The sequence below is a fragment of the Taudactylus pleione genome, unplaced genomic scaffold (assembly GCF_031769625.1).
Source record: "Taudactylus pleione unplaced genomic scaffold, aTauple2 ptg000009l, whole genome shotgun sequence".
Classification (NCBI taxonomy): Eukaryota; Metazoa; Chordata; class Amphibia; order Anura; family Myobatrachidae; genus Taudactylus; species Taudactylus pleione.
This window is the reverse complement of record NW_028284412.1, coordinates 13,120,682-13,146,601: the sequence shown is the minus strand read 5'-3', so window position 1 is coordinate 13,146,601 and position 25,920 is coordinate 13,120,682. Positions and strand designations below refer to the sequence as shown.

The 25,920-nt window shown below is 43.7% G+C and overlaps 1 protein-coding gene across 2 annotated transcripts in view; it reads right to left on the bottom strand.

Annotated features, from left to right (window-relative positions):
- Positions 1-25,920, bottom strand: part of CSTF2 (cleavage stimulation factor subunit 2) — a 71,390-nt gene that overhangs the window by 2,553 nt on the left and 42,917 nt on the right. Inside the window, exons 3-13 of one of the 2 annotated variants that reach the window (XM_088467304.1) lie at positions 23,913-24,082; positions 18,720-18,856; positions 17,908-18,027; positions 16,764-16,886; positions 16,332-16,440; positions 12,526-12,588; positions 11,595-11,654; positions 9,757-9,898; positions 9,208-9,380; positions 8,910-9,040; positions 835-915 (exon numbers count right to left, since the gene is read on the bottom strand). In XM_088467304.1, the coding sequence (XP_088323430.1) occupies positions 835-915; positions 8,910-9,040; positions 9,208-9,380; positions 9,757-9,898; positions 11,595-11,654; positions 12,526-12,588; positions 16,332-16,440; positions 16,764-16,886; positions 17,908-18,027; positions 18,720-18,856; positions 23,913-24,082 (1,309 nt within the window). The remainder of the gene's footprint in view (positions 1-834; positions 916-8,909; positions 9,041-9,207; positions 9,381-9,756; positions 9,899-11,594; positions 11,655-12,525; positions 12,589-16,331; positions 16,441-16,763; positions 16,887-17,907; positions 18,028-18,719; positions 18,857-23,912; positions 24,083-25,920) is intronic. The other variant, XM_088467314.1, reaches the window with a different exon arrangement.

Genomic DNA, 25,920 nt, shown 5'->3' with positions numbered 1-25,920 from the left:
AGTAAGGAAGCTACTCATTGTACTAGCTGCCATGGAAGAGTAAAGAGGAAATTCATATACTATGATTCAATCGATGGAAGAATGGAGAGAGCTGCTCCATGAAAGGTTGGATTGCCCAATATTTATTAGTAGTGGAGTGTAAAGTGGTGGATCCTACCACAAGACTAAATATATATAACTAATAAAGCAAGCAGAGAAAAGGACAAAACTCTGAGGTGAGCATGAAGCGTTGGACACAGTGGCTAAGCTGCAAGAGGTGTCTTAGGTAAAAAGACACCCACTTGCGGCTTCTCTGATCTGATGCTACATCTGAAGATGCAGCCATCGGATCAACTGCGTGTCCATCGGACATCTGAGTAACCCTGTGTTTCCAAGAACATCATGCTGCCAAGGATGCAGCCACTGGCCTCAGCAAGCCCAGAAAACATCGCCGCCTAAACACAAGCAGCATGCTGCAGCGTTTGAGGCACCGCGAGCGACATCGCAGCCCAAGGTTTGCAAATGTGCAGTGTGGCTTCTGTGCATATCTAAACATTTTGGAGATGTGCGGAAACATCATGTCTGGGTACATCTCCCCCCCCTACAAAAAAAAGCTACTTTTGACTTGTGGAGAGAAAAGAGGAGGGTCATACAAAAAAAGGAGACACCAGGGAGTTGGTCTGCAGCTGCTGGCAACCTGGATGCCAAAGTATAAGTCATTACAAATGTCTAAACCTTAGGAGACATCTTATATAGAAGAGCTGGAATCTCAGATGTTATTGGAAGAGAAGTGCAACTAACAATGTGGACCCCTGAATGCGGGCCCGTTCTTCCTTTGATAAATAACTAGTATACCTTTTCATGGTCCTGTGGGGTGATCTGGTTCTGCCCGGGACTAAACCCACCCTGCCCGGAAGATGCTGGAACACCCGGAACCTAGAGAAGGGAGAAATAATATATATTATATAATAAATGATTAATGCTGAAACCATCAAACAAGAAACTGTGTAAAAACTTTTACAAAAGTGTCCTTTCAATTCCAAAACAATTGCAATGTTTTTATCACATTATCAATATATGTACAAAGTATTGCTATAACTAAATAACACAATCAGGGATTCTGCGCAATCAATATAATTGTCAAGATAACAGAATATAAAAAAAAAAGTGCTGAAAAAAACCTCAATGTAGACAGGAGTACAACACTCCTGCAGGACTTCTTCCTGACGTCCTCAAAATATGCTTAGCCACACTCAGCTCGTCATTAAAGCCAGCAAACCTAGTTTTAGTAGATCATAACTGAAAATATTTGAGGTAAAAGTTGGTGTTGAGATATCATAGTAATAATTCTCCTACATGACCGGTTTCTGGTCAGTAATCCTATTGATGGCCACTGAAACTACCATATCCAGTGATCAATTACTTGCACTGAGCTTCGCAACAAATATAAATAGGATGCTAAATACCATCCTGCCAAGGGTATAGGATAAAGAAAGTGTTATGGTAAAACTTACCTTCGTTAACTGTCTTTCTTCGAAGTCCATAGGGTCTATAGGGAGACATTGGGTGTATGTGGGACATGGAGGACCGGACACCAACAGCAAAGCTTTTCATTCTCAGGATGATACGGTCCTTTCCCCTATACCCCGCCTACAGCCTGAGGGCACTTCAGATTTGTTAACGCAGGGAAGGAAACAAGTGACCAAGAGGAGAAGCCCATAGTAGCCAGGTGCGTAAGGGCGGGTGCCCTGTGAACCCTATGTACTTTGAAGAAAGAGTTAACAAAAGGTAAGTTTTACCATAACTTTTTTTCTTCTTCAGGATTCATAGGGCTCCACAGGGAGACATTGGGGATATCCCAAAGCAGTTGTTCAAGGGCGGGAACGCTCCTGAGCTGATAGGAGGCGGGTGCAGGGTTCTCCTGAGAGGCAAATGTATCAAAGGCACAAAACCTAAGAAAGGTGTGGACAGAAGACCAGGTGGCCCCCTTGCATAGCTGTTCAGCTGAGGAACAACTCCGGGCTGCCCACGAGGGAACCACAGAACGAGTAGAACGAGCAGAGACTGTAGTCGGCACACGAAGGCCAGTCTGTGTGTAAGCCTGCGAGATAGTCATGCAAAATCCATCTGGCCATAGTCTGTTTGTTAGCTGGTCATCCATACTTATGGAATCCATATAAGACAAAGAGGGAGTCCGATTTCCTGTGGAAATAATATGGTCCACGTAGATCTTCAGAGCACGGTCCACATCTAAAGAGGCCGCACCTGCCGAGAGGTCTGGTGAATTAAAGGCCAGAACCACAATCTCCTCATTCAGGTGGAAGCGAGAAACCACCTTGGGAAGGAAGCCTGGGCGTGTTCTTCGAACAGCCCTGTCCTGATGAAATATTAAAAGGGAGAAGCGACATGAAAGCACCCCTATATCCAATACTCTACGGCAGGGATGGGGAACCTTTTTCTGCCGAGGGCCATTTTGCTAAATATAACATTCGTGGGGCCGGTGCAGGCCACGCCCCCTCCGGGTGGTGTCACAATCGCCGGCGATTACAGCAATGCCCAGAGCGTTAGGACCCTTCACACCACTGCCCTAAGGATGCTCCAGGCAGCACTGCTGCATAGATTCTGGCTGCAGGGTGACATTCTAGGCACCCTGCTAGCCAGATGAGGTTAGCAGAAATAAGCTTAGAGGGCCAGACCAAATGATTTCAGGGGCCTTATACGGCCCCCGTGCAGGAGGTTCCCCATCCCTGCCCTACGGCAGACACTATAGCCAGAATAAACAGAGTCTTCGTAGTGAGCAATTTGACATTCAACAGTTCGAATGGAGGTTCCTGAAGTGCTTTGAGCACCACTGAAATCCAATGGAGCCACAGAAGGAACGAGGGAGGTTGTACACCTTGCATGAAGGTATGAACATCCGGTATAGGAGCAATTCTGCGCTGAAACCAGATAGACAAAAGCAGAGACCTGCACTTTGAGAGATACTAGGCGGAGGCCTAGCTCTAGTCCAGCCTGAAGAAAGGCAAGAATACGAGAAACTTTATTTGAGGGTCATAGGTTCTTGGAGCACACCATTGGAAATATGTATGCCATATTCTGTTGTAAATCCTGGATGAGGCCGGTTTACGTGATCCAAGCATGGTCTGGAGAAACCCTTAGCCGTTAGGAGGGATGTTTCAAGAGCCACGCCGTTAAAGACAGACGGGCCCTGAAACAACAGGTCTACTCGTAGAGTAAGTTGAAGAGGAACGTCAATGGAGAGCACTTGAAGATCGGAGTACCAATGACATCTGGGCCAAGCCGGTGCTATTAACAGGACTATGCCCCCCTCCTGTCCGAAGCACTCAAGGAAGCAGGAATATTGGAGGGAAGAGATATGCCAACTGGAAGTACCCTTTTACCACCAAGGCGTCTATGAAGGCCGCATCGGGGGTCCTTTGTTCTGACTCCATAAACTGGAAGTTTATGGTTGTGTCTTGAGGCCATGAGATCCACTTCAAGAAGACCCCATTTGTCCACCAGAAGCTGAAAGACTTCTGGATGAAGAGACCATTCACCTGCATGCACGTCGGGACGGCTGAGGAAATTCTCTTCCCAATTGAGAATCCCCGACATGAACACTGCAGAGATGGCTGGGAGATTGCATTCGGCCCATGTGAGAATGCGGGACACTTCCGTCATTGCTGACTGACTTCGAGTGCCCCCTTGGTGATTGAGGTAGGCCACAGCCGTGGCGTTTTCAGACTGTACTTGTACTGGCCTGTATTTCAGAATGTTCTGAGCCAGAATGAGCTCTGTAGATGGCTCAAAGTTCCATGATATTGATTGGCAGCACTGCCTCGAATGGGGACCATTGGCCCTGGAAGGAGTGCTGGCCGGTTACGGCGCCCCTCCCTTGGAGGCTTGCGTCAGTTGTCAGGAGAGCCCAGCCCGGGATCCAAAAGAGACGACCCTTGTTCAAATGGGAAGTCTGTAGCCACCAGGCTAGGGACAGGCAAACCTTTGGGGGGAGACTCATTGTCTGGGATCTGAGCAGATGGTGTATCCCATTCCACCTGGAGAGGATCAGATGTTGCAGTGGCCTGAAGTGAAACTGGGAGAATTCCACCATGTCGAAGATGGAGACCATTGATCCCAAGGCCTGCATTGCAGAGTGGAGCAGTCTGCGTAGCCTATGCAGCAGTGTTGAAATCTTGTCCAATGTTAGGAAGATTCTCTGAACTAGAGAGTCCAGGAGGGCTCCCAAATGTACCATCCTTTGAAAGGGTGTCTAGGAAGACTTCTCCAGTTGATCAGCCAACCGTGCATTTGTAGAAAGGCAATGGTTACCTGCAGATGGCAGTGAAGAGTCTCTGGGGAGCTGGCCAACAGCAAGAGATCGTCCAGGTATGGGAGCAGTCTGATCCCTTGACGACGAAGAGAGGCTGCCATTACTGCCAGGATCTTGGTAAAAACCTGAGGAGCAGTTGAGAGGCCAAACGGCAGAGCCTGAAATTGGTAATGTTGCTGCAGTGTAGCAAACCGGAGATATTGTTGATGAGAAGGCGCAATAGGTACATGTAGGTAAGCGTCCTGAATGTCTCGGGATAAAAATCTCCCGGCTCCATAGCTAGGATAATAGAACAGAGGGATTCTATACGAAACCTGGGCACCCTGATAAACTTGTTCAGAGATTTCAGGTTGAGGATAGGCCGATGAGACCCATTGGGCTTCTGAACTAAGAAAAGGGTAGAATAATAACCCTTGCCCAGTTGTAAGGAGGGGATCCGAACTATCACCCCTGAATTTAGTAAGGACTGAATGGCTTTTTGGATCAGCAGGGCCTTGGTCAAGTCAGATGGAGGTCCTGTGCAAAAGAACAGCTGGAGGGGTCACCTCAGGAAGGAGAGGGTATATCGGTGGGAGACCGCTTCTCTTACCCAGGCATCTGACGTGGTTTGATGCCAAACCTGGATGAATGCCCAGGGAGAGGCCCGCCCTGTCAGGCTGCAGGCTTGTCCTAATTTTGGCAGGTGGACGTCTAGTTTTCCAGGCTTTTTTGGCCCTAGGCTTGGAGGCCTTGGCTAATGTCGGCTGCTGTGGAAAGGACCGACACTTTGCTTTGCCTTGAGGGCGGAACGCTGTCTTGGAAGCTGCCAAAGTAGTCACAATTTTATCTAATTCTGGAAGAAATAGGGCAGGGGATCCCAACCACGGTCCTCAAGGCACACTAACAGTCCAGGTTTTAGGGATAGTCATACTTGAGCACAAGTGACTTAATCAGTACCTCAGTTATTTTGATTTAATCATCTGTGCACAATAATGAATATTACTAAAACCAGGACTGATAGTGTGCCTTGAAGACCGAGGTTGGGAATCACTGAAATAGGATGTCTCCCGAAAAAGGCAGAGACTCCAGAGCCCACTTGGAGTCCGAATCTGCTTTCCAGGAACAGAGCCAAATAATACGGCGGGCTACTACCGAAGTGGCAGAAATCCTGGAGGCCAGGAGAGCCATATCCATAGCTGCTTCACCTAAATAGGAGGCTGCATCCCTAATGTGAGACACGAAGGATAGTTGTTCCCTTGAAGCATCAGGGGGAAATGTCTCTTCTAGGGCCTCTGCCCACCTCTCAATGGCTTTCGCCACCCAAGCTGTGGCCCTAGCAGGACGAGTATTAGCTTCTATAAGAGTAAATGGATTTATGACAAGCTTCTATACGTCTAATCTGTGGTCTCCTTCAAGGAGGTTGCAGTATGAATGGGTAATGTGGCATTTTTAACCAGACGTGTTACATGAGAATCCACTGTTGGGGGAACTTCCCATTTAGTGCAATCAGCAGCTGGCAGAGGGCAAAAGGAACTTAACAGTTTTGGGATTTGAAACCTTTTACCAGGCATATTCCATGCTTCACTCATGTGATCAGATAGCTGATCAGAATGAGGGAATTCTGGTAAAACCGCCTTTTGTTATTTAAAAAGTGCATTCTTTTTCTTAGGAGCAGGTTTATCCTCTTCTATTTGTAAAATAGATTTTACAGCTCTCACAAGAGCAGGTGGCTTCTCTTCTCCTGAGACGTAGTCAGAGTGAGAGAGGTCTGCGTCTTCTGCTTCCCCAGATGATATATCCGAGTCAAATAACTGAGTGGACTGGGAAGATAACAGAGCATGTTTACTAAATTTAGTAGTTAAAGACTTGTCCTTTTGTAGCATTTGCTGAAAAACCATATATGTATTAGCCAAACTCTGTGCTAAAGTAGACAGTACGTCTACCCATGGGGGAGGAACAGAATTTGCAGGGAGTTCCTGCTGTGGCCATCCCACAGGGGGAGCCACTACTGGGATTGTTGTGTGGTCCGTAATTTTTGCCAGCAACTGTGAAAAAGCCGCCCAGGGTGGGTCCTGAGGGAGAGACACTGGGGCTGTGTAGCAATTAATACAAAGACCATCCTGAATGGGGTCCTCTAGGGCTAAGCCTGCTGAACAGGACTTACATGACAACAGAGTAGGGACAGCAGCCTCAGGCTGCTTGTTATTCTTTCCTCTGCCAAACATAGCCACAAGTATAATACAATACACTACACAGTATGATACAGTGCAGTGAACACACTGCAGTATGTGTAATATGGCACAATGTAGTGTGCAACACAGCTATATAGTATGTGATAGTTCTCACACATATAGAAAAAGTGAGGAACAATGAACCCCCTTATACCTTAGTATGTCAGGGTATAGTAGAATAAAGGGACAGTTATAAACTGACAGTATAGAAATAGAGATTAGCGCTAGCACAAGTCACATACAAACGCAAAAAAACATTACATGTCTGCAATGGGCACTAAAATCAACTACACAGACCGCAGTGGCTGGTAGGATATAGCACTGTATAGCCTGGCCCGTGAGAGAGATATACAGGGAGACTGGACCCAGCATTTCCCGGAGACCTGCTTGCAGAAAATGGCTGCTTTCGCGTCTGAGGCGCCGTGGAAAGGGAGAGTGTGGCCACGCGTGAAGGGGTGTGACCACACAAAAAGGGGGCATGGCCACGCTGCCCGAACCCCCGTGTCTATTGCTTAGAGGGGAAGGGGGGGGTGCAGGAGGTGTGGTGTGCCGGCCAGCTCCCTCAGTGACAGGAGCAGAGTGCTGCACTTAATGCTACAGTGCAGCACCCGGCTCCTGTCAGTGAGGGGGGAGTCTGCACCTTGGTGTCACCCCTCAAAGAGGGCAGACGGAGACCATGGTCTAAATCTGCCTGTAGAAAAGCCAGTACCCGGGAAACCCTAAACACCTTAGGGCAGAGGTGGCCAAACTCGGTCCTCAAAATCTACCAACAGTTAATGTTTTCCATGTCACCCAGCAGGTGCACAGGTGTAGTCATTACTCACTGACATATTTTGAAAGATCCACAGGTGGAGCTAATTATTCTGTGAGGAGACCTGGAAAACGTGAACTGTTGGTAGATCTCGAGGACAGAGATTGGCCACCCCTGCCTTAGGGTCATACTTTCTTTGGGAACACCATTGACCAAAAGAATGCCAAACCCTGTAATAGATGCGGGCAAAAGCAGGCTTCCGTGCACTAAGCATCGTTTGAATCACAGAGCTGGAGAAACCTTTGGCTCTTAAGATGGAAGATTCAAGAGCAACGCCGTCAAAGCCAGACAAGGTAAGTCCAGATGCCGGCAACACTCTGCGTCAGCAGACCCTGCCATAGAGGAAGAGGATACAGACTGTCTATTGATAAGATTCTGTATGTCGGTGAAACAGTTAGGTCTGGGCCAAGCCGGAGCCACCAGTATTACTGTTCCACCTTCCTAGTTGAACTTCCGGAGAACTCTTGGGTGGAGGGAAATCGGGGGAAAGCAATATGCCAGCTTGAAGTCCCATCTTACTGCCAGTGCGTCCACAAAGGTTGCTGATTGATCTCTGGACCTGGCACCGTACATGGGGACCTTGTGGTTGTGACGAGACGCCATGAGATCTATTTCTGGTAGACTCCGTTTGTTTACCAGGAGCTGAAACACTCCCGGATGGAAAGACCACTCTACAGTGTGTATGTCCTGACAACTTAAGAAGTCTGCTTCCCAATTAAGCACTCCTGGTATGAATATTGCCGAGATGGCCGGAAGATGACGTTCTGCCCAAATCAGAACCTTTGTCACTTCTTTCATGGCTGCGTAACCTCTCCCTGATGATTGAGGTAGGCCACTGTAGTCGCGTTGTCGGACTGGAGAGCCACCTCCCCTGTCTGGCCCCAGAGCTTATGTCAGCAGCTGCTATTAAGCAGCACCCCGTTACACTATAATGCCCTGGTGGTCTAGTGGGCGGAGAGGGAGACCGGGAACCCCCACTAGCTAGAACCGCATGCAGGGAGCCGCCTTACCTTGTCGCCTCTAAGCGCCAGTTATGGTGTCAAGAGTCCGCGGCCGAAGTCACTGACCCAGTCGTCAGTGCTGCAGCCCCAGCGCTGGGGTGGCAGTGGACACGTCCTATAGGATGCCTGGCACTGCCCACTCAGTATGAAAAAAATAATTTCAATAAATAAAACGTGGGAGGACCATCTAATACAGCCCAGTTTTAGGACATCCCCAGTGTCCCCCACACAGATGAAAGAAATCACCCTCCCCATTATTAGTGTTCTTTTCATTAGTAATAATATATAAAAAAAAAAGATAATTTATTCAAGGTAGAGGTATACTTAAACCATATTTTAGGATTTAGCCTTCTCCTAATCACCTTTGCATAGCAACATTTTTTTTTTTTTTTTTTTAAACACAGTGATAGAATAATATCAGGTGCGTTATAAAATAGGAAGAAAAGCAGATGTTTGGCCACATAACACAGCAAATATAAGGTTTAGGTGGAAGTCTGACAATCTGTAACTTGGGTAAAATAGTTGAATGCCTCTTTATTATGCAAGCAGAAGAAAACTACATAATAATGTTTCCAAACCTGTCTTGGGGGCTGAGGACCAACTGGGCCTGGTCCTGGCATTCCAGGCATAGGTCCTCTGGGTGCTGGGCCAGGAACAGGACCCCTTGTCTCCATGGCTCGAGGTTCCATTGCTCTGGGATCCCTGGCACCTAAAAAGCAAAGTAAAATATAGAATATAAAATAATATAAATGCGGAGTGTTACCAAGTCCTCCTTTCAACTTTGTCACCCCAGAGTCAAAAATTATGCCATCCCCAATACACATGGTGACAAGTGGATGTCTCAGTAACTATTCAATCATGTTCAAATGATCTTACCTCGTGCATCTAAAGGAGGTCCACGTGGATCTATTAGGGGTGCACCTCTGGATTCGACAATCATAGGTCGGGGAGGTTCCCCCATTGGACCACCTCTAATTTGAAGGGGTGCGGGTCCTCGATCATGGTGGATGGGTGGACCACCTTGCAAAGGTGGTGGCATGTACCCACGGCTTAATAAAAAAAAAAAAAAAAAAGGAAAAAAAAGGAAAAAAAAAAAGATTAAAGTGACCACACACACACACACACACACACACACACACACACACACACACATAACAGAACTAAATTTGAGGCTAAGGATTAACAATATAAGTTGAGACTGATCCCCAATTAGTTTGGTTTTCAGTAGATTGGGATACACACACACTTTATACAGACTGATAAAGAAGCAAAAAGTATAAGATCTGGGGAAAAGTACAAGTTGGCCTAGTGTCAGTGGAGTTGGCTTGTATTATTTAGTGGACTCTGAAACAATGCTGCATAAGACACACAAGAACAAATGATGAATAGAGTGAACAAAGCAGATAATTGTTTCCATTTACTTACTTAGGTGGCTGCTCTTCACTTGTCACTGTAAGTAGAGTTCCTCCTCGCGGGTCATTGGGGCCATCTCCAAGAAGACCACGGGGTGGGACGTTAGCATTGGGAGGGCCACGCTGTACAGGAGCGCGAGGATCAGGAATAGGAACTGCATTTTGAATGAAATGAATAGAAATCATTCTGAATGGTAGACACTGTATATTTTATCTAATCTATGGAATATTTGACTGTTATTTGTAATGCCAAAACCTAAAATAAAATGACATTTAAAAAAATGACACACATGAGGGAGAGACGTTACCACCAAATGACTCAAACTTTCATGATATACAAAGTGTAAGTGAGAAGAGATTCCATAGTATAATTGGATATAATATATACATAATTAGCAGGAGATCCATTTTCTTATGCATTACAAACAGAGCACATGCAAATATGTTATCTCAAATGATTACATCGAATCTGCTTGTGATAATAAAATGGCCATTGTGAGTAACTGTTAAGTGTTTGGTATATTATTAGCAGTTTCTTGTAGCTCAACAAAGCACCCATTGTTTAGCAGGTTTTGTAGACTTGATGAGATGCAGTTAGCCATGCATCATACAGCAATACATTGCCTGACAAGCATGTATAGGTCTGGCTGCTTTTTAAAGCACTTGTTTAATCAGTTACTGACATTATAATCATCAGCCTGTGGCCATTTTCTTTAGTACATTGAGTGCACTCCATAGCATGTACTGTCCCTTCCTGCATTACTAAACAAACTGCAAGAATATCAGGTAACTGTAACAGCATAATTATGAATACAATTTAACCATGATAATATATTAAGCACATAGTGTAATCATTTTAGTTTTCTGATGTTTGCTAAATGCAATAAGTCTCTAACACTCTACAGAATTTCAATATAACTTTTTATTTTTGTTTAATATCCATTTGCTAATTACCTCTAGAGATGTGGGGTATTTACCAAATTTGAATTGAATTTGCCGTTGTGCTAATTCTTATTAATATTGTTTCTCTCGCTCATACATAATTTATTTTAAACATTTAGAATTGCTTTTCTTATTACATTTAAGAGAATATACAGTAATAAATTAAAAAAAAAAATAAATCACCACATATTCTAGATTTGTCTCTATATTTGATTCCTTCCTTGTGTTATCAAATCATGCAGCTGATGGGCACAGATATATTTCAAGATTAAGTAACAATTGCAGCTAAATTCATTGCTATGGGTTTGGATTCTTTTCAGTGTAAATACATATGTCAGTGTTTCCCAAACTTTTTTGAATCGTGGCACCCTAGTGCATCAGAATTGTTTTCACGGCACCCCTAAGCCAAAAGTTTGTTATTGAGAAATTCAGGAAAAAATGTAGTGAAGTAGTAAAGTGAAGTAAATTGTGCTTACCTGTCATCCTTAGGTTCATTTATGTAGTGGGTGACAGGTTTGCGCTTCTGTTTGTCCACATATTTATATTACATTGGCCATAAATAATTTGATTTGGTGCTGGACCACCAACCTGAGGCAACCCAGCAAGTGTCCCGAGGCACCACAGGGTGACACGGCGCACAGTTTGGGAACCACTGACATATATGTTACAAATATAACTACATTGGGTGTAAGACAACCTCTTAATCAATAAGAAAATACCGGCTGTTGCGATACCTCTGAGCAGTTGCAGCAGCAGAAACTTAGTGAATAGCAACTTTACTTCAAGTTTCAAAATCCCCCCCCCTCAAAAAAAAAACAAAAAAACAAAAAAAAACAGACCTTACTACAAACTACATGTTTTACAGATGGATTCCCAAATGAACAGGCTTTCTCCATGCATAGTAGGTACCTGATACTCTCTCTATAGGAGCAGGCCCAGAAGAGGGCACTGGAGAGTGCTGCAGGCTCCCTTCCATAGACAGCATGAAAAGAAAGAGCAAGACAAAGTGATGAAGAGAAGGGGATTAGTCTTGATACTCCATAAATTAGGCAAAGAAAAGAGACTTTCCGTTTACCTTCCATATCTAAAAAGTTTAAAAAACTTCAATAGAACACTTATCTCGCACACATTAAAGAAAAAAATTATTTATCAAGGAAAAACTCAAAACATAAAAAAGTTTCCACTCCATTCACTGGGAGGTAAGACTATAGCAGATACAAGTTACTAATATGTAAACTTGGTGAAACTATTAAAAATAATAGCACTATTGTTGAAAATATGAGTTAAAAATTAAATTAAAGCACCTAGCAACCAACGTGAAAGAATAATGTGCAATGTGTAACAAGTCTATTTGGTTAGGACTCATTTACAACAAGCTGAAAATGTAACAACAGATCACCTACAGTATGTCAATAACATCTTTTAGGAAAACAAAATGTCAGCCTTTAATTATTAATTGCAGTCAAGTCGCTTGTATACGTCTATAGAACCATTATAATGTACTTGTACTGTACAGCCACAGTCTAGCAGAAGGATTTCTAGCGGAAACCAATAGGACAAAGAAAATCTACCCTACTGATAAGGGCTGAATCTTACTTTAATTTTCAAACAATCTGTAGTAAAACAAAGAGAAATGTTTTTCTCTAAAGATTTGTTTTTATTTATTGACCAAAGTTAACAAGAAAATGTGATCAACGTTAAAGCATTTATCATACTGCAGTGCACCCTAAAAGACTGCAAATTATAATGCATGTTAAATGATAAAACATGTATGCTCAGGCTGCTAATCTGTAATATTTTAAAGGGGACAAAGATAAACCATAAGTAATCCTGACTTTACCTTGGGCTCTTTCCAAAGGAATAGACGGGCCAGGAGGGATCCCAATCTGAGGCTGCAGGACTCCTACAATAGAGAAGAGGAGAAATAACTATAGTAGCTATCCAACTTGGTAGCAGGCTCTGACCAAAGACAACTTGAATCATTTCAAGGAGGAGAGAAGAAAATACAGATAATGGACTTTCTAACACAACAATAAAAATTATATTGGTAGTGGTTTACATTATCGCAGTAATTAAATCTGTAAGGTGCAGATGTTGGAAAGTATACACGATTGGACATCTATAGATGCCATAGTACCTGGCGACATGGCTTCCATCTACTCCATGTTCAAGCCATCACCCTTTACAAGCATTGAATAAAATTATTTAATGGTAACTACAATAAGTCACTCCTGTGGCTGAAGAGGGGACACAGACGGATGTCTCAAAGCCACCCAATAAACGGGAGGTTAGAAATTTAGCTAATGCAAGAGGGCTGTCTAGCGAGCTTGATTAATATTTAGATCTCAGCAGAAGCAACAACATGACCATTTATAAAGCTGGGACAAGGGGTCAGGAGACCAGCAGGTTGTGTCGATACACCTATGGCCCACAGATGTCTTGTGATGGACTGTCCAACTACCAGGCACAGAACTCTCATTATCAGGCCCAACACCTCAACAAACACTACAGCAGTGGTTAACACACTTTCTAAGTTCATTGCACTGTTAGTGTCTCAGAATTCTTTCGCGGCACCCCTAGGCCATGGGTTAGATTCATTTAGCATTGAGGTCCAGTTGAAACCTCCTGCGCTAATGTGACACTTGAAAAATAAGAGTTATGGTAGACTTACCTTTGTTAACTCTTTCTTCGAGGTCCATAGGGTCCACAGGAATTACCTTGGGGTATTAGGTTGGCATGATCCAGGCACCAAATAGTCAAGCTGTGCATCCCAGAATGCCCTGGTCCTCCCCTTATATACCCCGCTCCTGGCAACTCCGTTTTGTAACAAGCCCAAAGCAGGAGAAGGAGAAGAGGAGAAGGAAGGACAATATACACCAGAAACACTCAAAAAAGAAGAAGAGGGAATCAGTGAACCCCAGAAAAAAACATTACCCATTGATGCCAGGAGCGTCAGGGTGGGAGCCCTGTGGACCTCGAAGAAAAAGAGTTAACAAAGGTAAGTCTACTCTTATTTTCTTCTTCTTCAGGATGTCTTAAAGCAGTTCCCTTAAGAGTGGGGACACTCAAGATCAGAAGGAGAATCCGCCACCCAAAGGAAGCATCCTGAGAGGTTAAAGTATCAAAAGCATAAAACTTGATAAATGTGTGGACAGAAGACCAAGTGGCTACCTTGCACAATTGTTCAGCAGAGGTGCCATGTCTAAATGCCCATGATGGTCCCACAGAGTAGAATGTGCTGTCATCCTGTTCAGAACAGGGAGATCAGCCTGCGTATATGCCTGAGAAATAGTCATACAAAGCCATCGAGCCAGGGTCTGTTTGTTAGCTGGCCAGCCTCGCTTGTGAAAGCCATATAACACAAAAAGAGCATCCGATCTCCTAAAGAAGTTGGTACGATCCACGTAGAAACGAGGGGCACGAACCACATCCAAGGAAACTTCATCTGCAAAAAGGTCTGAAGACTGGAATCACAATCTCCTTATTCACATGAAAACGGGATACTACTTTAGGAATGTAACTTGCCCGTGTGCAAAGGACAGCTCTATCCCGGTGAAAAATCAAAAATGTGGAGCGACAGGAGATCGCCGCCAAATCAGGAAGACTGCGAGCTGAAGAGATAGTGAGGAGACAAATTGTCTTTGCTGTTAACCACTTGAGGTCCAGTGGTTAAAAGGGGGTAGCCTGTAGAACACTGAAAACCAATGACAAATCCCACGGTACCACCAGGGGGACATAAGGTGGTTGAACATGGAGAACCTCCTGCAAAAAGGTTTTACATCCAGCAGGGGAGAAATCCTACGCTGGAACCAAACTGACAGCGCAGACACCTGAATTCTCAGGGTGGCCAGGCGGAGACAGAAAGTCTAACCCTGCCTGGAGAATAGCAAGAACCCGGGAAACCCTAAAAACCGTAGGGTCAACTTTTCTGTGGGAACACCATTGAAAAAAAGAATGCCAAACTCTGTAATAAATACGGGCAGAGGAAGGCTTTCGTGCCCTAAGCATCGTCTGTATTACAGAGCTATTGAAACCTCTGGCTCTTAAGATGGAAGACTCAAGAGCCACGCCGTCAAAGACAGCCGAGGTAAGTGGGGATGCAGGCAGGAACCCTGCGCTAACAGATCCGGGGCGTAGAGGAAGTGGAAACGGAGTGTCTATTGATAGACTCCATAAATCGGTGAACCAATGGCGCCTGGGCCAAGCAAAAGCTATTAGTATTACTCTGCAGCTTTCCTGCTTGAATTTTTTGAGGACCCTTGGGAGGAGGGAGATCGGAGGGAAGAGGTTTGCTAGTTTGAAGTCCCACCTCACCGCCAGAGTCGGCTGAGGGATCTCTGGTCCTGGACACGAAAAAAGAAAAAAAGATAAAAAAAAAAACAAAGCTTGGGACTGTTTGAGCAGTCCCGCTGTCAAGAAATGATGCACCTGAATCCTGCGCACAAAACGAAAAAATGATTTGCCTTTGGCCAGGGGTTGGGGTATATAGGGGAGGACCAGGGCATTCTGGGATGCACAGCATGACTGTTTGGTGCCTGGATCACTCCAACCTAATACCCCAAGGTAATTCCTGTGGACCCTATGGATTCTGAAGAAAAATAAGTAAGGTTTTCATACATAATAACCACCTATGAATGCAGCGATTAATTAAAACTCCCACCAAAAGTTTCCTATTGAGATTCTATACAATAGAAATATATGGTGTTGGACATGGTCGCACTTCTGGTTTTTCATGTTTCTGTTTGTTCATAAACACTGATTTTGCTTAACACAAAGAACACAAGAGGAAGAAGGAGAGCATTATTACCAACTTTAAAATTCTTCTCTCCAGGAGCTCAGAGAAGAGATGCAGGCGACAGCTGATGGGGGCGGGGACAAACTATTCACCTGCCCCCTTGCTGCAAAATACAGTGAATTGTGCGTCTAGGAATAGGGAGCGGAACCAAATGACATCATTATCATTGAATGGAGTCATACTGGCCCCGTCCCCTCCCCACAGCCAAGCAATTCCCATACAGTTATTCTCTGCATTCTGCCCACTTCACTAGGCAGCATGACATCATACCCTTCGGAGAGCCCGGGAGACTGCCTGAAAATTCAGAAGCCTTCAGGAAAGTATGCAAGTATGGAAGAGAGGTATGAAAAGTGGAGAAGCGGAAAGTCAGGGGGGAGAAGCTCTGATGCAAGTGGACAGTGGGTTGTGGAACCAGATGTGAAACAAAAGAGGATGGGGGGGGGGGGCAGATATGACAATAGGAGACAAACACAGAAAGGGGAAGAAAAAAAGACTTAACAGGTACCCATACTAAGGTGGGACAAAGAGGAACACACAGTAAGGGGCAGGGGAAATATGCACACATACTTGTCTATTACTGTGGGTTAAACATTGCAAGTCCTGCTGTGGGCCTCTATGATGTAACCTTACAATGGCCATTCCGGAAACGCACATTGCTGCCATCATGCAGTTTTGAATCAGCCCTATAGTGTTCCAAAGGTTTTAGATATGCAGTTATTCTATTACAGACATTATGAGAATTGACGTAATATTGCACTTTGTTTGGTTGGCTCATTCAGCATTAGCAGATTTAGAAGCAACTCCTGCATACATTTGCTATGTGCTTCTTATGCAGTAATGAAGCAACTCACCGCCTTGAAGAACAGGTCCTTGTCCAGGGTTCACTATGGGACCGGTAACTCCACCCTGCATAGGGAGTGGCTGCATCATTGGTGGAGCACCATTCACATGCATTGCCCCCTGACAACAAGAGAAGCAATGACAAAGTGGAATTAAAGGAGTTTAGAAACGAATCCACCCCCTTCCCTGCATGAAGGCAGCGCTTCCCAGTGACCCAGACTCCATTCGTGAGGTATGGCCTGATGAACAAGGAATTTCTCCTTCATGGAAGCCCAATTACATTAGGTGGCCCACCAAACATAGAAGGTAAGGGGATGGGAAGTTTTATTTTACATTTGCCATTTTAAATAATTGTAGCGGTCATAACAATGGCAAATAATTAGAGGAGCCAAATCTCTCCCATTTCGGTTTACACATTTTCATTCAATCTGAAATCCACTTACCACAGGGGGTGGCTGTGCACCAGCAGGAGCATTCTGTGGGTTGATAGGAACGTTTGGGCCCTGAACAGGCTGCTGATTTCCAGGTATTATGGGTGGCACAATGGTTGGGCGATGAAGGATTTTCTGAGTAAAGTAACAAAAATGTACCAAGACAGAGATACCATCCGGATTACACAAATGCAGTGAGAAAGTTCTTAAAGAATCACTAAACTTAAACATTTTAAAGACATGAACCATGAAGGCAATGGCTGCATTCATAGGTATTCAGAGTGGAGTATTGTTTCCCATTCACGTACATATCTTTAGCACTATTACCTGATTATGGGCCTGATTCATTATGGATCGCTATTGCGATTACGCACGCAGACGGCCGATTGTTGCATATTGCGCACTGGTATGGAAAGCACCACTGTGTCGGCAGTGCGATCACAGAAACCACGAATACCCATTGTAGATTGACAGGAAGTGAATGTTTGGGGGTGTTGACTTGGTTTTGGCGAAAAGCAGGTGCGCCAGTCTGTTTCAACACTGGTACAGGAGTGTGCATAAAATAACCACTGCAACGGCATACACAGCTTGTGTACTCACTGCGTATGACGATTTTAGCAATTTCTGAGTAAGATCAGACCTGTTATAATTGTGCGTAAGGGGCCGATGTTACTCTATGTTCCCAATGTATAAGCAGGATTGCAAGGTATTACGGATGTGCGAAAGCGGTAGTGAGCGTCTCTATGCTGGCTTTGGGCGTCTCTATACTAGCTTTGCAACTGCAGTCATTACCATATTTTCGCAACAGACCTGCGTGCGTAATCGCAGCTGTGATCGCAATAGCGACCCGTAATGAAGCAGGCCCTAAATCCTATAACACCAAGCTGATGTGACATCAATGGCTCTATACATATGGGTCAAATATTCAACTTATATACTAGAGAGTTACTCTTTATCAAGCTGACTGTGTAGGTGGTGGTGACAAATTTAACTGAATTCATATATTGAGTTTTAAATGGTAATATATATAAAAAAAAAAAAAAGAGAAAAAAAAAGAAAAGCATCTTCTTGATGTGAAAGAATATATTATATAGTAAAGAATATAATTATCAGATATGCATTTCATCTCTATGACCACATCTACACAATTGCTCACCACAGCAATCTCTGGGTCCACAATCCTCATTACCACTTGAGCTTGCAGGAGGGCATAAGCCAGCTGAGGGTTCTGCAGCAGCATATTTCGAGCTTCCTGGGGACTGTTCTGCACACACAACTGGAGGACAAAGACATACAAAAATCACGTGGCCAGCTATGGCGAGAAGATGGCGTCAGGCGTGTTGGAAATAAAGGTCTCTATCACTAGTAGTCAAAGTCAGTCTCGTGGCGACACTAAACGTTCAGATTACTTTTTTTTTCCAAAACGCTAGTGATTTTTATTAAAATTGTTATTTCAAAATATAAATATTCTATAAGTTCCCTTTACTGTAACCCAGTAAGTGCAAATGATTGAGACATTTCACTAGAAAGCAGAAAAAAGGAGGACAAATAATAGTTTACAGACTATGCAAGAGCCAGTTTTTCACTGTATATCACCGCTGAGCAGATCATAGGAACACAACATTGGGAATTAGATGGCACCAACCTAAGGTAGTAGTATGCAATACATTTCTCAAATAGAACCAAGAAGAAACAATACCCGCTCTATTAGAGCAGGTAAATCTGATACATGCCTGGATGCATTAAAGTAGCATCAAAGCAATGCGGTTAATCTTTAAATTTGGTCATATGGCATTTACTAGTATGAACTACATCGGTACATATTTTAATTGCATTAAAAAAAACAAACACATTCAGACCACTTTTCAATATGTTTCGTGGACAGATTCTGTGTTTTATCGGAATCTGTTTATCAGAATAAACATTAATATTCTACTTCTGAACCAAGCAGTATCCACTACAACTCACCTTCATCTGTTTCATGAGTTCAAACATCTGCTCAGGAGGTAAGCTGGCCACAGCGCGGCTTATGGACTCTGGTGCATCCTCTGGAGACACTGGGTCACCATACGGGGACTCAATTACAGGTGCACCCGTTCCCAGACCTACAGAACAAAAACTTCTGGTTTACAAAAATGTATCACAGCTAATACTGTGAATGTCTTTATAAATTTACACAATGATCAAGTAAGTGTACCCAACATCCTAGTTATGGAGACATTTTGTTGGCATTTTCACAGACTGGTAAAATATATCCAGTGTTAAACATACCACAGTGACCCAACACACAGAACACACATACCTAGGGCACCAATACCTTTGCTTTTATTTAAATTCACTTCCACCAACCATAGAGATCTCGACTCACATTTTCTGGTTTGTGTTTTCTTCAAGTCTCCTTTTAGAGTCTATGCCTGCCAACTCCTAATAGGCACATGTTTCATCACAATTTCCTGATCTGCCAACATTGTTTAATCTATCTGCAAGCTACTGTACCCATTTCCTCAGCTTATCATTTTTATCAAGCCATTGTAACTCTTGCTTGATAAAAACTTACTTTCAAGGCATATAGCTCAATAGCAAAAATACATATAACTTCCATTTATGCCCTATATGTACACTAATATTCTTTGTGCGTGTGCTGTATTCAAAATAAAGTGTTTCAGCTAGAAGGATTGTTTGAATTGCAGAACTGGAAAAACCTTTCACTCTTAAGATGGAAGATTCAAGAGCCACGCCGTCAAAGCCAGACGAGGTAAGTCCGGATGTCGGCAGGGACCCTGCGTTAGCAGATCGTGCCATAGAGGAAGCGGATACGGACTGTCTACGGACAGGATTCTGTATGTCTGTGAACCAATGACGTCTGGGCCAAGCCGGAGACACCAATATTACTGTTCCGCCTTCCTGCTTGAATTTACGGAGAACTCTTGGGAGGAGAGACATTGGAGGAAAGATACGCCAGCTTGAAGTCCCATCTTACTGCCAGTGCGTCCAAAAAGGCTGCTGATGGGTCTCTGGCCCTGCACCCGTACCTGGGGACCTTGTAGTTGTAGTGTGACTCCACATCTCTCTGGTAGATCCCACTTATTTATCAGGTGCAGGAACACTCCCGGAGAGACCACTCTCTGATGTGCATGTCCTGGCGACTTAGGAAGTCTGCTTTCCAACTGAGTACTCTACGTACAGAGCGGGTTTGCTGATGCGCGTTTCGATAGTGAGGCTTTGTCAAGGATTAGTGTTGTCCCGATCACATGATACCAGTGACCAATCTGATGCCACTTATTTTAGTTAAAGACTCCGGAATCCATTGGTCCCCCACTATAAATATAATCTAGGTTAGTAAAGGCAATCTGTTTGCCTTGACAAAGCCTCATTATCGAAACGCGCGTCAGCAAGCCTGCGCTGTTATCAGTAGCAAATACATGTTGTGGATGATGTAATTCCAACTCACAATGTTATATCATGTTTATGCTTTATGTTTGTCCTCGTTACATGGACACTAAGCCACGTGTGAGCCCTTGACACACAGTCTAGGGACACTCAGTTATAGGCAACATTGTTGCTATGTGCCATACTGAGTGCTCTGAATACAACCACACTCATTTACCATTGAGACTGCAAAGAGATCTTTTAATGACATCTTGTTAATAATTAAGATCATGCACAGACTTTAACACTAATGTGGAATAGAGTGTAATTCAATAGCCCTATATGCATCATTAAAGTTTGGTGGTCAGGGATTACGCTGCTTATACGTTTCTTTGTATGAATATGTATTAAACAAATTAAATATTAAAGCACTAAAAGAGACCCTGGGCTACCTACTGCAAATTACAAATGGGGCTGTATTACGAATTGTAATTTATATCACTTTGCACAGTGTTAGAAACCTTATCTATGTGAGATCTGAAGGTGTTTAATTATAACAAACTGTCACCTTCATGACTCTTCGCTCAGCACGAATATTTAAATTAAACATAATGACGAAGTTATAAAATTGACTAACAGCCAGATTTATATCCTTTATTGAATTTTAACACACATTTTCCTGAAAATAAATCTTTCACTATTCTTTAGTTTTAATCCATTATTTCGCTGGCTATTACCCTATATAAAGGATATTTTAACGTATATCTAATAAACACTAAAGTTTTTATACCATAAATAATAATTTTTTGTCCACCTATGTACTGACATAACCTTTTGCTTCTTGCACTTCTTGCTTATCTACTGCAGCTCCTCCCAGATAGGAAGCAGATTGCCGTATGTGGGAGATATACATCATCTGTTCTCTGGCAGCATTTGGTAGAGAGTCTTCCAATTCTCCCATCCATTCTTCAACAGCTTGGACTACCCAGGCTCCAGCCATAGCTGGATAAGTAACAGCTCCAGATGATTAAAATATTGCCTCAATTTTTCTATTTGTGGAATCCTTCAGAGTAGATGCCGACGGAATATGTAATGTAGCATTTCTGAATAATTGCGTTACATGAGCATCCACAGTAGGAGGTACCTCCCTCTTAGTACATACAGAAGCTGGAAAAGGATACAACGATATTATTCTTTTATTCACATAAAATGGTTCGTCCGGGTTACCCCATGCCTCATCCATAAGCTCAGTGAGCTGTTCAGATATAGGAAACTCCGTTTTTGCCACCTTTCGGTGGTGATTAAACATTGGAGCCTTTATACTATGAGCTGGTTCATCCTCTTGACTATCTAGGACTGATTTAACCACCCTTACCAAAGAAGGAACATCCACTGTGGATGGATTATCTACCTCCCCCGAGCTAGACCTGGAGAGGAACCATGCACATCATCTGATTCCTCTGATGATGCGTCTGAATCCATATGTTGGGCAGACTGATAAAAAGATTACTTGCGCTTAGGTGCCTTAGTCACTACCTGTCAGTTATCAACCTTAGATGGTGCCATACAATGACTAGAATGGCCATAAACATCCTTCCAAGAAGGATGCATGGGAGGTGCACATACTGTGGGCACCCCATCCAAGGAGGCATCGTAGGAGTAGCCATACGATCCACAACCTGCTTCTTCACCTGGGACAAAGAGGAGACCTGAGATGGCTCGTCTGGTTTACCTGTCTCTGGATTGGTAAGGTGGCTCTTAAAAACAGACAACACACAAACCATACTTTACATTCTGAGGGGACACACAGGCCATACATGATTTACATGAAACCAGCACAGGTGGCTCACCCTCCTGTTACTCAGAGAAAAACCTCCACCCCAGAGGATGGAGAAAAAAAAAAGTGATAGTTATAATTGACAGACAGAAATAAAAGACAGTGTCAATACAGCAGCTAGCAAACAGTCACATAGAATGCATATGTAATATAATTACAATCTACTCTAGTTCTACTACACAAACATAAAGGAATGGTAGGATATAGACCACTACAGTACATACCTTAACCAAGGGAGAGGTATACAGGGAGACTGAACCAAACCCTGCTGAGACCAACAGCTACAGAGTGCACCGAGTTTTGACCGAGAGCATCTCATATACATGTGGAAGGTAGGCAGAGAAACCCAGAAGCGCAAAACCCTTCGTAGGGTTTGCGTCTGGGTCAGGGGAGGAGCTGCAGGGGGAGCATCTACCTCCCCTAAGCTGCGTTAACCAGCCGGGTACACTGGCTTCAGAGTCTGCTGCCGATCCCAGTCGTCAGACAATAAGTCTCGGGTGGTGTAGTGAATACGCGGGCAATCGCGGGCCCTGACTGCAGCTTCTGGTGCATCTCTGACACCAGAAGCGAGGAATCGCCTTACCTGACATCTCCAGTGCATCTGGTTGCAGCCCGGGTAACAGCATCGCTGCTAGCAAGCTCAGCCACGACCCACCGGAGTCACCAGCCCAGTTACTGGTGTTGTGGCCCGGCGGAGGTAGATGGAGTCGCAGTACATGCGTCTTAATTCAGACACTTAGTACTGCCAACCCAAAAACATAAAAATAAAATAAAACATAAAATAAAAGCTTAGGACTGTCCCGTTACAAAGGTGCGTCTTGATCCTGCCGCACCAAACGAACAACTGAAGTCCTGTGGCTAAGGGTGTGGTATATATGGAGGAGGACCAGAGGCATCCTGGGAGCTTTAACTGTTTGGTGCCTGGTCTCTCCAACCATAATATATCCATGGTATACCTGTGTATCCCTATGGACCCGAAGAAGAAAGAAGTCCAAAACTGGAAACACTATACTTGCAGATATATTGCAGATTTCCCTGCAAACAGGCTACTACAAACTAGGGATGTGCAGGCTCGGTTCTACTCGGTTCCGTTCGGTTCTTTTTACCGAATCTTATTGGCTATCCAAAACTCGTGACAGCTGAAACCCAATAAGATCCGGTAAAAAGAACCGAACGGAACCGAGTAGAACCGAGCCTGCACATCCCTACTACAAACCATGAAAACCAGAGGAAAAAAAAAAGTGGAAACACTGCTGCAAACCAGGACAAGAAACCCAAAAGTGGAAACACTGGGTGGGTTATTGTAGCCGATAGGTATAATCATGTAACTGCCATCGATACTACTACAGCTGAATCGGTCAAGGTCACTAACTAGATATTTGAGTGGGTACCATGACTGCACAGTGGTTAACATTGTAGACTCAGCGCTGGGGATCATGAGCTATACTCAAATCAAGGTGTGTGGAGTGTGTAGGCTTTCCCTATGCTTGCACTTTACAGATTTCCTCCCACAGTCCAAAAACAATATGGTAGGTTAATGCTGACAAAAACGGACCCTATTACCCATAAGTCAAGAACTAGCCTCATAAAAGTATTCATTTGTTAAACAATGTTACAATACTCAATGTCTGTGTGGGAATCCTTGTCCCTGTTCTATTCTCACAATGGGAAGAAGTGAGACTGTGTAAGGGGTGTACTTGGGTGATTGGTGTCTTTCCTAGCTGTTGTTTATGAATCTTATACATAAGTATACTAATATGTGGCATTGTATCTTATACTGTGTAATAAAAAAAAAACTGCTGGATCATTCTGATTAGCAGTGGGATCTATGAAACCTACAATTTTAAAACAGCAAGTCAGTAAATGATCCTCCTTAGAAGTCATTTATAGAGAAAATAAAAATCTGTAAACACGGATTATATTAAAACACCAATGCAAAACTATCAAATACAAACTCTTTAGCTCCTCCTTGTTCTTCTCGCTGGCTGCATTGTCAACGCGTAGCGCTCGGCCGCTGAATTCTCTCCCATTCAGGTTGCGCATGGCACTGAGGGCTGTCTCCTGGTCCTGATACTCACAGAAGCCATATCCTTTGGGCTTTCCAGTTTCTCTGTCATACACCAACCTAACAAGAGAACATCACATAATTATATATTGGTTGCATGAAAGTGGTAGGTGATCGCAGAGCTACTGCCACAGATAATGCACAAATGCTTTTTATTCTAGGTAAAATAAGTAACTGACAAAGTTCATGTAATTTAATCAAATCAGTATAGAACTTAGAAATATATTTTTGAAACACTGAATTGGATTATCGATAATTAAACTTATTCATTTTATGGCTGCAAAACTAGTGGATTGACCATGTCTACCTACTAGGAACCAGAAGCAGATTACCTCTACCACCACACCCTCGCTATCCCAGTGAATTGCATATAACAAATTAGGTAAAAAGTAACTTTTTAGAAAATTATAATATTACTAAACTTGACAGCTCAAGGAAGAGTCGTAGAAATAAAAACAAAATCCATAAGCTTTACATTCCACCTCCTTGGCAGCACAGTCAAGGTCCAAAAGAATTAAAGTCTTTCATATAATAAAAAAAAAAAAAAAAAATTAGGCCTATATTGATTAACATCAAGCTTTGCAATGACTGCAGCGTAGGCAGGTGCTGGACATATGTGGCTGCCCTGAAGATTTAATCTGTGGTGGATACAGTCCTCAACATCTACTGTAGGAGACAGGTGACTGGGGAATGAAACATTCCGAAAGAAATTGATAGTCACTGATGACCAGTTCAATCCAGGATGGATTGAATTGACGGAAGAAGATTTGACTTGGTAAAATTCACAATCCAGTCATGAGCCTGTAGGGTGTCCACTGCAATCTGCAGATGTTGAAGCAGAAGGACCTCTGAAGCAGCTTCGAGCAACAGGTCGTCCAGATATAGAATTATGGTGACCGCTGCGCGTCTTCACAAAAGTCATGGCCCATATAGCTTCTTTGCTAACACCCTGGGAGTTGTAGATAGACCGAAGGGCAGGGCCTGAAACTGAAAATGGAGATCTCCCACCGCAAAGCTGATGATGGTGACCCTTCCAGATTGGAATATGGAGAAGAGCATTTTTGAAGTCTATGGTTGCCAAGAACTCCCTGACCTCCATGGTACTGATGATGAAGCACAACGACTCCATCTTTTTTTCCAGAAATAGGGTATTTAATGGAGGGGATCAACGTGAGCACATTGTATAACCTTTATAACTATGATAATAATGATTGTAAAATCATACATAATGATGGTAAAATCACGTAACTGAAGAGGAATTCCAGAGGGGTGAAAAACGGTTGTCTGTAAAAAAATGAAAGCTTTGAAATGTAGACAAAATATGAGATATGGTAAGAACTTACCCTTGTTATCTCTATTTCTACGAAGTCCATAGGGTTCCACAGGATACCTTGGGGTATAGGTGTGACGTCAGTCGCCGGGCACCATAGAGTTAAGCTTTTCAGCCTCCCAGGATGCACTAGGGTCCCCCTCCTATACCCCGCCCCCGAGCCAAGGCACCTCAGGTAGTTATCAAGCCATAGGCCGGAGGAGGAGAAGGAAGAGAGAGAAAAAAAGATCTGGACACATACAAGAATCGCATTCTCACCAGAGGGAGACGGAAAACCGGTGACCAGAGCAAAGCCCATCTGCAGCACAGGTGCGACAGGGCGGGAGTCCTGTGGAACCCTATGGACTTCGTAGAAATAGAGATAACAAGGGTAAGTTCTTACCATATCTCATATTTTCTACTTCAGGGTCCATAGGGTATCCACAGGATACCTTGGGGATGTCCTAAAGCAGTATCCTTTAAGGGTGGGGACGCTCCAGTGCAGAAAGGAGAATCCGCCGCCCGAAGGAAGCATCCTGAGAGGCGAAGGTGTCAAACCTGTAATACCTCACGAAGGTATGGACAGAAG